This window comes from Papio anubis, chromosome 10, assembly GCF_008728515.1.
Source record: "Papio anubis isolate 15944 chromosome 10, Panubis1.0, whole genome shotgun sequence".
NCBI lineage: Eukaryota > Metazoa > Chordata > Mammalia > Primates > Cercopithecidae > Papio > Papio anubis.
In genome coordinates, this window is record NC_044985.1 from 59860478 (window position 1) to 59874097 (window position 13620).

A 13620-nucleotide genomic window follows, 5' to 3' on the forward strand; every position below is an offset into this window, starting at 1 on the left:
CAAGGCGCTCTCTTCTGTTAAGAGCTTGCTAATTAGCAGCCCGTCTTATTAGCGGCATCAAACCAACGCAGTAAACACCAAGGCAATGCAATCCCCTCCGCAGCCCAACCCTTCTTAACCTGTTCTAGCCTGGCCAACCTTCTGTTTTTAAAAAAATTCACTGAAAACAAAAACTCAATCCTCTATGGCATGGGTGTGTTGAGCTACCCGCTTCTGAGCTTTACGTGGACATTCCTTCCCCGCCCCTCCCCCGTTCTGTTTGCAGCGGTGTGGGCCCTGGGCTTGGGACACTGGCTCAGCAAGGAGGGATACGGACCTTCTTTTCACCTCTGCTTCTCTGTAACTGCAGCTGGAGAATTTCTGCCCCAGAGGCGCTGGTGCTGCAAGGAGGCATAGGACGGTGGAGTGGGGTGGGTGCGGAGGGGTGGGGCCAGAGACTCGTGGGGTCCTTGGCTTGGATGTTTGGATCTTTCTGAGCTGCCTGTGCCGCGAAAGACAGGTACATTTCTGATTAGGCCTGTGAAGCCTCCTGGAGGACCATCTCATTAAGACAATGGTATTGGAGGGAGAGTCACAGAAAGAACTGTGGCCACTCCCTCACTGCAAAACGGAGGTGATTTTATTTTAATGGGAGTTGGAATATGCGAGGGCTGCAGGAACCGAGCTCCCTCCTTCATGGTTGGAAAAGCTACGGCTGGACTCAGAGACAGGTTTTTTGGCCCCGCTGGACTGGGCAGTCTAGTCGACCCTTCGTAGGCTGTACACACCCTAGAAGAGCAGTTACCCCTATACACCAGGCTGGCTCAAGTGAAAGGGGCTCTGGGCTCCAGTCTGGAAAATCTGGTGTCCTGGGGACCTCCTGGTCTTGCTTCTCTCCTCCCCTCCACTGGCTCTGGGTGCTTATCTCTGCAGAACCTGCTCGCTAGCAAACCCACATTCGGCGTCCTGTAGCTGAACACAGCACAAAAAGCCCGAGAGATCAAAAGCATTAGTATGGGCAGTTGAGCGGGAGGTGAATATTTAACGCTTTTGTTCATCAATAACTCGTTGGCTTTGACCTGTCTGAACAAGTCGAGCAATAAGGTGAAATGCAGGTCACAGCGTCTAACAAATATGAAAATGTGTACATTCACCCCAGTCCCCAGCCGGCTCAGCAGGCTCCCTCTATTTGTCTGGATAGAGCCTAGGCCCAGTGTCCCAGGAAGGTGGATACTTGGGAGTCCTTGGCATTCAGGGAAACTGGGGGGACTCTCCCGGGATAAACAGATTCTGCAGCCTTATAGCCCTTGTTAGAACCGGCACCCCAAAAATCCCTACGAAATAGGTAAAGTGGTGGAAGCAAAGGATGGGGGGGATGTAGTGCCAGGCTTGAAGGGGAAGTATCCCTGCCCCACCCCACCAGGCCCAGGCCCAGGCTTGAAACTAATTTTTGAATTATGTTGAAGGTAGGAAGGGCAATCAAGACAGTAAAAAACAAAAAACAAAAAACTAACACCTTCAGCCTACAGTTAGGCAACCAAAAGCCCCATTCGAGCCAGGGCATCCCTGTTCCCCTGAAATCCATCCAGGCTCTGAGTGAGTCTGCGCTCTCCATGCCCTGAACTGAGGAGCAAGCACTGCACAGGGCCGAGGCGCTGGGGCGGGTGAAATTTGTGAACTTTTGTACTCTTGTGTGCTGCTGTCGGCAAAGCAAAAATAATGAAAGTTTGTGGTATGTTTGTAAATGATTTCGAATGACCCCTCGCCCTGCCCTTCACCATTAGCGCGCCGGCCTCAGCCCAAGGCGGCTCGGTGCCTGTGAGCAGCGCCTGCCTCGGGGTCTGCAGCAGCAGCCAGCAGCGGAACGGAGAGGCCAGCCCGGATCAGGACCCATGAAGGTAAATGTGCGACTTCTTGGAGAAGTAGCTTTGGCAGACAACCTGGCTTGGTCAGGCAGTAGGAAAAGGAGTGGACAGAGGACATTCCCCTCTCGCTTCTTTTTCTTCTGCCGCCAAGGACATTTGTTCTTTTCTGGAAAATACCACTTGATAAGGAGGGGGGCGGTATTTGGATCCTGGGGGAGGGGGTTAATAAAGCTGCTATCCTTGGGATGGATTATTTTTCTTTCTTTCTTTCTTTTTTTCTTTCTTAAGAAGAATATTCTGGTTGATCCCGTTCTTGGTAACCCTGACCCTGGCCGAAGAATGAGGAAACTCTTTGCTTCAAATTGTCGCCAAGCCCATCAGGCTACCTGAACTGTTTCAGAAAGTGCGGGTGGCTGCGTCCAACGGTGGTGGCTCAGAGGCAGAGGCTAGGGCCGGCAGCAGCCTAGGTACCTCACTCTGGGTGGGACCAGAGGTTGTAACGTTGTCTATATATACCCTGTAGAACCGAATTTGTGTGGTATCCATATAGTCACAGATTCGATTCTAGGGGAATATATGGTCGATGCAAAAACTTCATGTTTCTTCGGAATAGCCAGAGACCGAAGTGCGAAGTGGAGACTAGAAGCAGCCGGCGCTGGTCAGCCTCCTCTGTTTTATTACCTTGGACTCCAGGAGGATCAGCTGCGCCTAGTGACATAGAGCAGCCTTTTCCTCTCCGGAAGCTCCTCACCTTTAAACAGAGGATCCTCTGGGTGCTGAAAAGACTGAAAGAGAAAGAGAAAGAGAAAAGAAAAGAAAAGAAAAGAAAAGAAAAGAAAAGAGAAAAGCAAGCCTAATTGGTTGCATGGATGCAGGGCCAAAGGGCTAGGTTTTGGGGTACTAGGGAGTGAGGTGCAAGGCCAGCTTGCCCAGTCCCAGCTCTGCCCTCCAGGAACATGAGGTGCAAAGGTACCCAAATAGGAGCTTGCTTGTATTTGGGGCCCTCCTGTGGGAAGAAAGCAAGCTTCGAAGAAGCCCAGTGGGGAGCTCTAGGGTGCAATTTGGCAAGGTGGGGGTGCCCTTGCCACCATCCCAGCCCACCCCCAGCTACATGGGCAAGGGCAGCGAGGGCCCCCTGCTATTTTGGCAGGGCCCAGCTTTGGCTGGGAACCCCTGGGCCTGGGCACTGGTAGAAAGGATGGCGGTTACTCATTGCCTAATTTGATTCAAGCTGGCCAGATTCTGCTAACTTTTGGGTGACCCTGATGAAAACAAAGCCAGGACGGCGGCCTTTGTATGGCAGAGTCCCGGCTCCTGCCGGCTGCAGGCAGGGCAGGCAGGCAGGAGCCCTCCCTGCCTGGGGCACTCTGCCCAACTCAAAGGCGACTTCGCCCATCCACCTTTTATTGCTCTGTACCCCAATAGGAGGATTCATTCTTCCTTGAGCTGTGCCTACTTGGTGTGGGTGGTGGGGGGGTTGCATTCAGCTGGGGGTGAGTGGAAGGGGTACGGAAGGTTGGCAAAATCAGTGGCAGACAAAACTGGGATTACCTGAGGGGAATGGGGTGCTGGGGACTGGAACTACATTAATATCTGGCAGGGCTCTCAAATGTGCTACAGCTAGCTACTTGATTATACGTATGTTATTTAGTTAAATTTGTGAAAATTATGAGATGCTCACCAACCCGGTGATAAACTTGCTCCCTCGCCATTGGCTGGCCTGGTCACATGGCTGCCCAACTTTATTCAGTTGACAGCAAGTAGGAGGGCCCTATGGAAGGAGAAAAAAAGACAACACGAGAAAAATTAGTATTTTCTACCTTCTGAAATTAATGGTCATGAGTTCGTATATGGTGAACTCCAAGTATGTGGACCCCAAGTTCCCTCCGTGCGAGGAGTATTTGCAGGGCGGCTACCTAGGCGACCAGGGCGCCGACTACTACGGCGGCGGTGCACAGGGCGCAGACTTCCAGCCCCCGGGGCTCTACCCACGGCCCGACTTCAGTGAGCAGCCTTTCGGAGGCAGCGGCCCCGGGCCTGGCTCGGCGCTGCCTGCGCGGAGTCACGGACAAGAGCCAAACGGCCCCGGCGGTCACTACGCCGCCCCGGGAGAGCCTTGCCCAGCGCCCCCGGCGCCTCCGCCGGCGCCCCTGCCTGGCGCCCGGGCCTGCAGTCAGTCCGACCCCAAGCAGCCGCCCCCCGGGACAGCACTCAAGCAGCCGGCTGTGGTCTACCCCTGGATGAAGAAGGTGCACGTGAATTCGGGTAAGGCTCGGATCCAGGAACCTCTCTATCTACATCCCAGCCCGTTGGCCTGGGTCCCCTGGAAGGGGTTGCGTGTAGGTGGGGGCGTGTGTAGCTTCCGTGGGCGCCACAATTACTCTCCCCATAAATTTTTATAGCTGAGGGAGCAGGTCAGGACCATGTGGCTGGCTGCTCGGCTGTGGGCGCAAAAGGGGGTGGGGATGGGGGTGGGGTGGGGGAGGACTCCATTTTCAGAGCAGGGGGAAGGCTGTGGAGGAGCGGGGGATTTCCAAAATGCTTGAGGGTTCCGGACCTGGTGGTGGGCCCGGAAGAAGGAGCACATCTGGGGATCCCGCAAGCCTGGGGTATGTGGGTGGGTTTGAGGAGGTGGGTGGGAGTGAGCGTGTGCGCCGGGGAGAGGGCGGGAGGGAGGAAGCAAGCGAGCTTGGGAGCGCGGGGAGGGCCGCGGGCCTCGGGGCGCGCCAGGAAGTGAGCGGCGGAGGCGAGGGGCCTAACTAGTGGCCAGGCTCTGACCTGTCTGTCCTGTCTGTTTTGTCTCGCAGTGAACCCCAACTACACCGGTGGGGAACCCAAGCGGTCCCGGACGGCCTACACCCGGCAGCAAGTCCTAGAACTGGAAAAAGAATTTCATTTTAACAGGTATCTGACAAGGCGCCGTCGGATTGAAATCGCTCATACCCTGTGTCTGTCGGAGCGCCAGATCAAGATCTGGTTCCAGAACCGGAGGATGAAGTGGAAAAAAGATCATAAGCTGCCCAACACCAAAGGCAGGTCATCGTCCTCATCTTCCTCCTCATCTTGCTCCTCCTCAGTCACCCCCGGCCAGCATTTACAGCCGATGGCCAAAGACCACCACACGGACCTGACGACCTTATAGAAGTGGGGACCCTGGGCCCATCTCTCCCTGCGCACCAGGCTGAGCCGAAGCTGCGGGGGCAGGCCGGGCCTGCTGTCACCTCGCTGGGCTCTAAGGTACTGTGGGGTGGACCTGGGACAAGCAGGCAGCCCTTGGACTAGGTTAGCATCCTTCCCGAGGGCAGCCCCCTCCCTAGAGCCGGATGGGGGGCGGGGGCGGGATTCTGTCTCTAAGTATATTATATGGCAGGAGCTACTGAGAACATAAAATATTGGCGAGTCATTAAACTCATGAAAATCACCGCTCTTGGATTTTGAATTTGCAAATGAAGGATGGATGCTGTATCCCAGTGTGAATTTGGACATTCTCCCCCACTCCACCCCTCCAGGGAGCTTTGTGGCCTAATAATGTGGGGGAGTTGAGGCAGAAGGTTGGCCACCCCTGTGCTAGGTGCTTTCAGTATAAGCCAGAGAGCTGGGTCAGGATTTCTGAACTTTCTGGGTTGTCTATGGAATTTCGTGTGATTAAAAATATATATATTTTGCTCCCAGTGGCCCCATGTCCAAAGAAAAGGGTCTAAGAAGGAAGTAAAAACGGGTTATTTTATGTTTAGATATTTGCTTAAATATTTATTTGTTGAGAAATGTGGTACAGAAATAACTGACACCTTCATGCCAAAAATCTTAAAAAGGTGAAAGGGGCTGAACTTCAGGGAGCAGAATCAGAGATATGTGCACTTACTTCTGAACTCCACCCCTCCCCACTCTCTGGAAATGTGTGTGTGTGGGGGGGGGGGGGCCCTTAACCCTTCCAGAAGGAAGCAAAGGATTCACTCAAAGTTGTGTTCTTGAAAATATATTTCCACATGTTCTTTTCAGCACTGTGCTTACAACCAGTTCTGGGTGATTAAAGGAAAGGGAAAAAAAGCAACAAATGGTCCAACATTTTCCTTCTGGGGAAAGAAAACAAAACCTCTATGCACTGGGTGGTTAGATAACGACTGAATTTTCTGTTCCAACTGGATTCCAAATGCCCTAAATACCCCCATATAGCAATGTTTTACAGGAATTAGTGTATGGCCTGTGTAGGGGAGGGGCTGTGCGGTGGGGAGAAAGTGGGAAGGTGAGGAACTCTTGCTTTAAGAAGGAAAAACAAAAACAAAACCCTAATTGAATCTAGAAGTCCACAAAAGTTAGCCTTAGAGGTTTTTTCCCCCTGAAGTTTTAATTTTTTAAAAAACAAAATCTAAGGAAGTTTTCCTCAGCTCATTAATTAGAAGCAGAATTTGTAAAAGTATAAAAGTTTTCAAGCACTCATCTTTGCCTTGAGAATAGTGGTTTTTTAAGGAATCACTCTCAACAGGGGAGATGTCCTTTAGTTCATTTTTCTAAAATGCTGACCCTCAAGCATAAGGAGGAAAAAGTCAAAATTAATGACCAGAGTTCATATACTGAGATGAAACCAGTCTTCCCAAGGCCTCAGGCTCCAAAAAATGTTGTAGCTATCAAAAAGTCACCAAGGTGGGAAAGGGAGAAAGGATAAGCTTAAAACTTAATTTTAAAATCCAGAAGGGGGTATTTTTTTCAGTACTTCAAAAACACTTTAGAGGGTTTCTGTGGTAATTTTAAAAATACATGTAAGTGGGAGGGAAAAAAGAGTTTCTCTGTAGGCGTGTTCTTTGGCTGTGTCTCCTGAGAGCTGAGGGCAGGTATTCGCTGCAGTCTCTAGGCTGAAATTCTGCTTCTCTAAAGTGTCTTCCAAGCCTTGGTCTTTTGTATTAGACCCTGGGGACTGCTCTTTGTTCCTCCTTGGGGTGAGCCTGGCTCTCAGACTTGCACATGGCAATACTTGAATATCACCACGTCGGGATATTAAAGATGGATATTCCTGCATTATTCACATCATTGTTTCTATGACAAAAAGCACAGAGTTCATACATAGTCAAGACATCTTTTTTTCTGACGCCCTCATGTTGAGAAGCTGAAAAGGTATTTTACTGAAGTTCGGGTAAATTACAGAATCAGGTTCATCCAGAGGACAAATTTTCTATTCGATTAGCTGTATTTCAGCCGGGAGGACTGACCTCTAAACCCTTAACCTTTTGGACTCTAACTACCCTTCTCTTCTTTTTTCCTCTCTAACATGGAGAGCAGTCTTTGGATGTACCATTTGAAAGGAGCCGCTATCCTTAGGCAAATTGGAAAGTTGCTAAGCTGCTTTCCTAAAACTCAAATCTGTGTATACATTGAACCTTCTCCTTGGGAAGCGGAAAAAGGTATATATTTTCACAACATCCAACTACATATATATAACAGAGATTTGTTATATAGATTTTCCCCCACCTCAGAAGTTCAGGTTGCTCACCCCCAGCTTCATACCAAATGCCACAACGGTTTAACTGACTTCATCCCTGCCCCAGAGGAAAGCCAAGAAACATGTTTTCATAAGGACAACCCAAGCTCCTTCTCAAACATAGCCCCACTACTTTGGAAAGTAACTTAATCAGAGAAACAACTTCTTTGTTTATAAGTCTCAGCTCTCCTTCTCAGCTTCAAGGGATTCTTTTGAAATGTTAATGGAGCCTGGATGGCCCAGAGTGCAGCCCCCAACGCTGAGGTCCCAGCCGGACCCCAGCATCCATTTGGGCCCACAGGAGTGGGCCAGGGAAGGGGTAGGACCCGACAACCGCTTAGGGCAGGGAAGGAAATAGGTTTCCATCTGAGAACGTGCTTTGGAGAAAATTAGGTGTGGAAAGCCTCCAGTGCCCATTTGCTATTATTTGTTTCCAGTTTGTTCCTTTAAATATGAGCCAGAAGTGTTTGTGTTGGTGTTTTAAAAACAAAAACAAAAACCATGTTGGGGTCCTGACTGGGGGAGGGGGAGAGAGAAGTGTTTGCTGAGGACGTTGCTCCTCTGACTCCCATCTCACTTTGTCCATCGCGGCCTTTTGTTGGGAGATGACATTGTCAGTCAGCCTATGATGTCTGTTCACACGAGATGCTTTTTTAATAGAATTGACCAATGTTTTGCTGCCACTGATTAAAGTATTATTTATACTAATTGTTGCTTGTAGTTTTGATGTAATTCATTGATCTATATTTAAAATAATAAAAAGTGTAGCAAAATCTCCCTCCTGTTTGGTGCCTTAACAGAAGCATTCATTCTTTGTTAAGTCTTCTAAAAGCTAACACTTAACATAAACAATTTATTATTTTCTGCAATAAATTAGGCACCATTTTTTGGGGGGTGCCTAAAGTGTGAAGGTTAAACCATGTAAGGCTTAGCAATTCTATTATTACCCCCTCCCTCATATACACATACTCCCAATTGGCCCCCATATTTTGTGAGCATTGGGAAGTCTGGGGTTGAATTCAGGGTGCAGAGTGTTGGGTGTTAATTTTTTGAAGAAAAAGAACTGCCCAGGTTAATAAGGGGATCCAGATTGGCATTCTGCTGGGCCAGGGCCAGCCCCCAGCCTCTTTTGGTCCAGAAGCCCCTAGAGGAAGTCTTTGTGAAGTGGTGGATGAGACACCTTACTGGTCCTCCATCCCCAATGCAGGGAGAGTGCGCTGGGTTCTGGGCCCACCTGAGGCTCCTGGGTGGCTGCTCTGACCTGACCCCCGGCCTCCACTCTTGGGCTTCTACTTTTCCGGTGCCGCTCAGCTCCTGCACCTGCCCCTCCTTCTCCCACGCCCCCTCCATCCCTTGGGCAACAATAAACACTCCCCACTATAAAAACTGCCCTGCACTACATTTACGGCAAGGGCTTCTTCACATCTTGGCCTCGCCTTGAAGAAGGGACCAAGACAGGAGTCCCAAAATAGATGGGGTGCTTGTTCCAGACAGGAAATGAGCAGAATGCATAAAATCAGACATGTGTCCTTAATACATGGAAGGGCTCGCCCCAGACGCGTGGACATGTGTATTTATAAGTGCACAGGCAGAAGTTTTAAATATTCAGACACATTTTATGATTGTCCTCTGCCCGTCTTCTGGTTAATGGCTCCTCCCGTGCCCACCAATACATCAATACCGCTGTGTGTATTGAATCGCAGGCAGGGATGAGGAGGAAGCGCGTCCATAGCACAGCCCGCTGAGTATACAGTACAGTAAATCGGGACCCTGGGCAGACGGCGCTTCCCGCCCGCCTGCCCGCCATGTTGGGGAGCCCTCCCTGCCCCCCGCGCCGGGTTGGGCGGCCGGGGCTCGCTGGCAGCCGGGGGAGGGCCTTTCATAACCCGGAGAATTTTCTAAGTGCGAGGAAGATGATAAGAATAGATTTCTACAAGTCCAGACCACGTGATTGGCGAAATAATTAATTCAGCACGTCTCTTAAGAAACAAGGAGTCGTCATTAATCTGCCACGCAAAGGGCTCTCTCCGACTTGGAAAGTGCAGGGATCCCAAGAATATCACCCGCCCAGGGGGGCTGCGCGGTGCCCCCGGCCCTCCACCCCCGGCCCCCGGCGGGCGCGGGAGCGCGGCCGCAGGTAAATATTTTGGCAACTTTTATTTCATCAGATTTAAATCCTTAATGAACTTAGCTGTCACGGCCGCTGACAAATAGTTCCCTTTGCTTCCTGATTTGGAACTGCGCGCCGGCGAGAAGTTGTTAGTGGCTTGGATGGTGACCTTTGGTTCAGCAAAGCTTTGCACTTATGAAAAATTACTGAGAGCGGCCGAGTGTGTGTGTGAGTGTGCGTGCGTCCGCGCGCGCGCTTGTGTGTGTGAGAGAGGGAGAGACAGAGACTGAAACAGGGAGTGGGTGTGTGTGCGAGGTGCTAGGGTGCCAGGGGGCGAGGGGTGAGGCGCGAGGTGCTAGCGGGCTGCTCCAAGACAACAGGAGTTGTAAAAAACCGGCCCGGCTGGGGGACGCGCCTGGCGCACGCGGGCTGAGGTTGCCCGGTCGCCTGTGTCTACCGGGAACAATGGTCGCTGTCACGGCATCTGCCGCCTATTCTTAAACCGGTGAGAAAAGGCCCTGGCCCTCTTTTCAAGCGAGGGTCGTAAATTTTTCTTTGCGTCATAATAGAAGGCTATAAAATCGAGTTGAAATTTTACCCCAGGCAGATTTTAACCAACAGATAATGATTTCCGAGTTGCTTCTCCCCAGCTCCTCTCTCCCCACCCAAGCTCTGCTGCCTCTGTAACCCCAGCGAGTTTCCTCTTCTTTCCCCTTTGTTTTTGTGTTTGTATTTTTTGTTTCTATTTTGGAAGAGCTAAAATAAACGCGAGGAAAAGTCCCTGCAGCCCGGTTGGGAGACCCCGGGGCGACTGGAAGCCTGGGGAAAGGATGATGGGGGAGAGGCCCGGGCGGGCTGCAGAAGGCTGTTTCTCTGTTCGCTCCCGTTTCTGCCTTTTTTCACCGGCACTGCAAGAAAATTGGGTGTCCTAAGAGCCACGCCGCTCCGTCCCACCCCACCCCCAGCTTGCCAGGGACCTGGGCTGGGGCAGCAGCGGGCATTCTTTTCTTTCAGCTTGCAGCTCCGACCCGGGCGCCTCTTCATTTGCCTCCTTCCCTCTTGTTGCTGTGAGATGCCTCCATTGGCTTTCAGAATCATTTCAGCGAGCAGGGGCTGGCTGCGCGTGGTGGTTGTTTTGGGATTGTGTGTGTGTGTGTGTTTTCATTTCTTTTTTGGTGTGTGTATATTTCCCCGTCAGGACAGAAACAAAGTTTCCCACGTTATGAATTATACATTCAAACAATAACACATTAATTCAATTATTCAAAGATGACAAATGTTTATGTGCTTTGCGAGTGACTCGGGCGCAGATTCCGGGTGCTTTCTCTGAGATGCTTGCATTTTTCTCAATGAGAATCGTCTCCTCTCCCACCCTCATTCACTCCAACCCACCTACATATCCCCCTGTAGGCCCAGGGAGGAACCCACAAAAAGCTTCCCCAGCCCTGCTGGCAGCCCGGCAGCCAACAGGCTCCCAAGGCCCCGGCTTGGCGGGCACCGGCCCGGGCTATTTTATCAGTGTGACAATTGCCCGGGTTGGTGTGATAAATCATCGTAAGTAATTCCTGAAAGGGTGCGAGACTGTTGGGGGCCGGGCGAGGACTGTAAATCTTTCCGGTTTATTGCTCTATGAACATATGCTCCGATTGAAGACGGCTTAGATCCTTTCCTGGAGACAAATTCCCGCAAAGTAGCCCCCCTCTTTGACTGGGTATTAACACTTGCTGCTGACCGTCGGCTTGGCCTCTGGCAAGAGACTGGGGGCGGGGTCCTCGGGGTGGGGGTGGGCTGGGGTCACCCACGATCCGGCTTCGAGAGACGCCCCGAGTGGGCCTCTGGCCAGGCCCGGCCAGGTGAACAAAAGGATGGGCTCGTGGAAGGTTCTGGGGGCTCGGGCCTCCGGGACATTCCTGCGCCTCTGGAGTGGGGATGCGGTGGACCTTACCCACTCCTCCCGGGCTCGTCTATGGCTGCGCTTTCACCGGTCTCAGACCCTGCAATCAGCAACAGAGCATTTCACTGTGCCTGATGCCGCTGAGCAGAGCTGGCAACGAAACCAAGACTTCAGGGATAGGGTGGAGAGTTCCCCGTGGTGCTGGATTCCCGAGTGCGGGTCCGGCTGGGGGAGGGTCTTGGGCGCTCATTACAGGCCAGGAGGTCCGCTGCTGGCTCTGGCACGCTTAATTCTTTTTCCCACATTCACAACTGTTCCCATCAGCCACTCTGAGAGTGGTGGGAATCTGTCTTGATTTAATATCTCTAAAATACAAGTTTCATTGTCCCCCAGGTTAGCCCAGCCAGGACTCATTCCGCTGTCCTCCTCGCCTTCCTGGAGGCGCCGCAGGAAGCGGGAAGTCGCGGCTTGGCGATCGCTGGGCCTATGGGATCTGCGGGTCCTGCCCAGATCTGGAGTCGCACAGATCACGGCGGGCAGTGGCTCAGCGCCTAGGCGGCTCCAGGCCTCGAAGGACCAGGTTGGGGTGCTCAGGGATCAGAGAGGGGAGGTCGCTTTGGGTCCGGGCCGCCTGCTACGCGCCTTTTCTGTCTCAGAAGTGGCGGTGCCTCGGCTGCTGAGTCCGCAGAACGAGCCACAGAGTGGTGGTGGTGGCAGGGTTTTCTGAGGTGACTGGCCAGTGCTGAGAGCCGCGGTTTCCACCTTAGGGCCGGAGCGGGTCCTCGCCCTGGGAGGAGGAGAGCAGGGCTTCGGCGTCGACCTTGGCTGCGGGGAGGCCGCCTTGCCAGGGTGCATGCGGCTGCGGAGTACTCCGCGGGCCCGGGAAGCTAGGGGTACCCTCAGCCTCTGCTGCTCCACGGCCGTCTGCAGAGACGCTTCTAAGAGAGGAAGCTTGTAAAATTTCCAACTCCCGGGCCAGTCTGGCAGAAGGCCCAGCCAGGGTCAGAGGTCGTTGTGGGGAGAGACTCTCAACGCCCCCAACCCACTGAGGGCGGCCAGGCCAGGACTGAGTCACCCCGAGCTGCGAGAATGAGTTCTTTCCTTCCGCCCCACACCCATCTGCGTGTGCCCTAGGAATGCGGCCCAGGTCCCAAGCCTCCTGCGCCCTTCCTTCCAGCCCCCAGGCCTGGCTGCGCTCCGGGGCTGGGTGGCGTGAAAGTTTCAGCCTCAATCAGTACAATCTTCCCTTGGGGTCACGTGAACAAATATGCTTGCATTTGAAGGCAGCGTCTGTATTTCCCGACTCCGAGGGGGTTTCCGGGGCTCTCTCCAAATCCAGAAACGACCACGTTCCGCAAGCAAAACAAATCCCAAGCTCTGGGGGGCCTGGGAGGGCTGGGCAGAAACCCAGGAGTGGGTGGGGGCGCGGGTGGCTGCCTCTCTGGGCCCGGGAGCGGACCGGCGGGCGGGCGGGCGGGCGGGCGGGTGGACCGATGGGCGCGCAGCGCAGGCGAAGCCAGCTCGGGGACTGCGAACTCGTTCCTCCTGCGTTTATTGGTAGTTGAACCTCAGCCTGGTTCCGTTCTACCGGGAATTCCGTGTGCTCGAGTATATGGCTGTGTCTGCGAGCGCGCAAGACCAGGGTTGGGACAGTGCTGTCTGCAGACAAAGGGGGAAGGCTAGCTCTGCCCCCCACTGGCGCCCACTCTGAGGCCGAGAACACCAGGTTTATGATAAATTGGGATCCAGGTAAGCAATTGCATGACAAAATGGAAATCTTTGGGCACGGGGCTGCTTGCTGCCCTGAGCGGGATACTAAATATGATTTATTTTGTGTAATCTGTGATCTTGATTATTGCCAATTGGTGAGGCAGCCCGCGTAGACCTAGATACACTGCTACATATACATCGAGGACGGTGATTAATCGTAACAAGGCGCGCTTTGTGGGGACGTTCCCCGCCTACCAAAGGGTTAGGAAGATGCTACCTTGCCAGGCTTGGAGGGTGGCCGGCAGCATTGGGGGTGGTAGTAGCAGTTTAAGAAGGGGATACGGGTGAGGAGATTGGGGGCTGGAGGAAATATTTGGGTGCTAAATGTGCAGTTAGGAAAATGGGCTGAAAAAGAAATTAAAACTTTTTTACACTGTCACTGCCAAAGTAAGATGGAGCGTCATATTAATTCTGTGTCTTGAGCTGCTGGGCTGGGTGCAGGCGGGTTGATTTATATGTATTTAAAATAAACTCAGTAGGCAGACAGCTCCCTGCATTGTTCGGGTAGCGAGCTCCACACACAGTCTTT

The 13620-nt window shown here is 52.6% G+C and overlaps 1 protein-coding gene across 1 annotated transcript; it reads left to right on the forward strand.

Moving 5' to 3' along the window:
* The first annotated feature begins 432 nt into the window (after positions 1 to 432).
* HOXD4 (homeobox D4) lies at positions 433 to 8090 on the forward strand. Its single transcript, XM_021923738.2, has 3 exons — positions 433 to 1877; positions 2133 to 4109; positions 4652 to 8090. The coding sequence occupies exons 2-3, from the start codon at positions 3677 to 3679 to the stop codon at positions 4984 to 4986; spliced, it is 768 nt and encodes a 255-aa protein (XP_021779430.1). The 5' UTR covers positions 433 to 1877; positions 2133 to 3676; the 3' UTR covers positions 4987 to 8090.
* The last annotated feature ends 5530 nt before the right edge of the window (positions 8091 to 13620 follow it).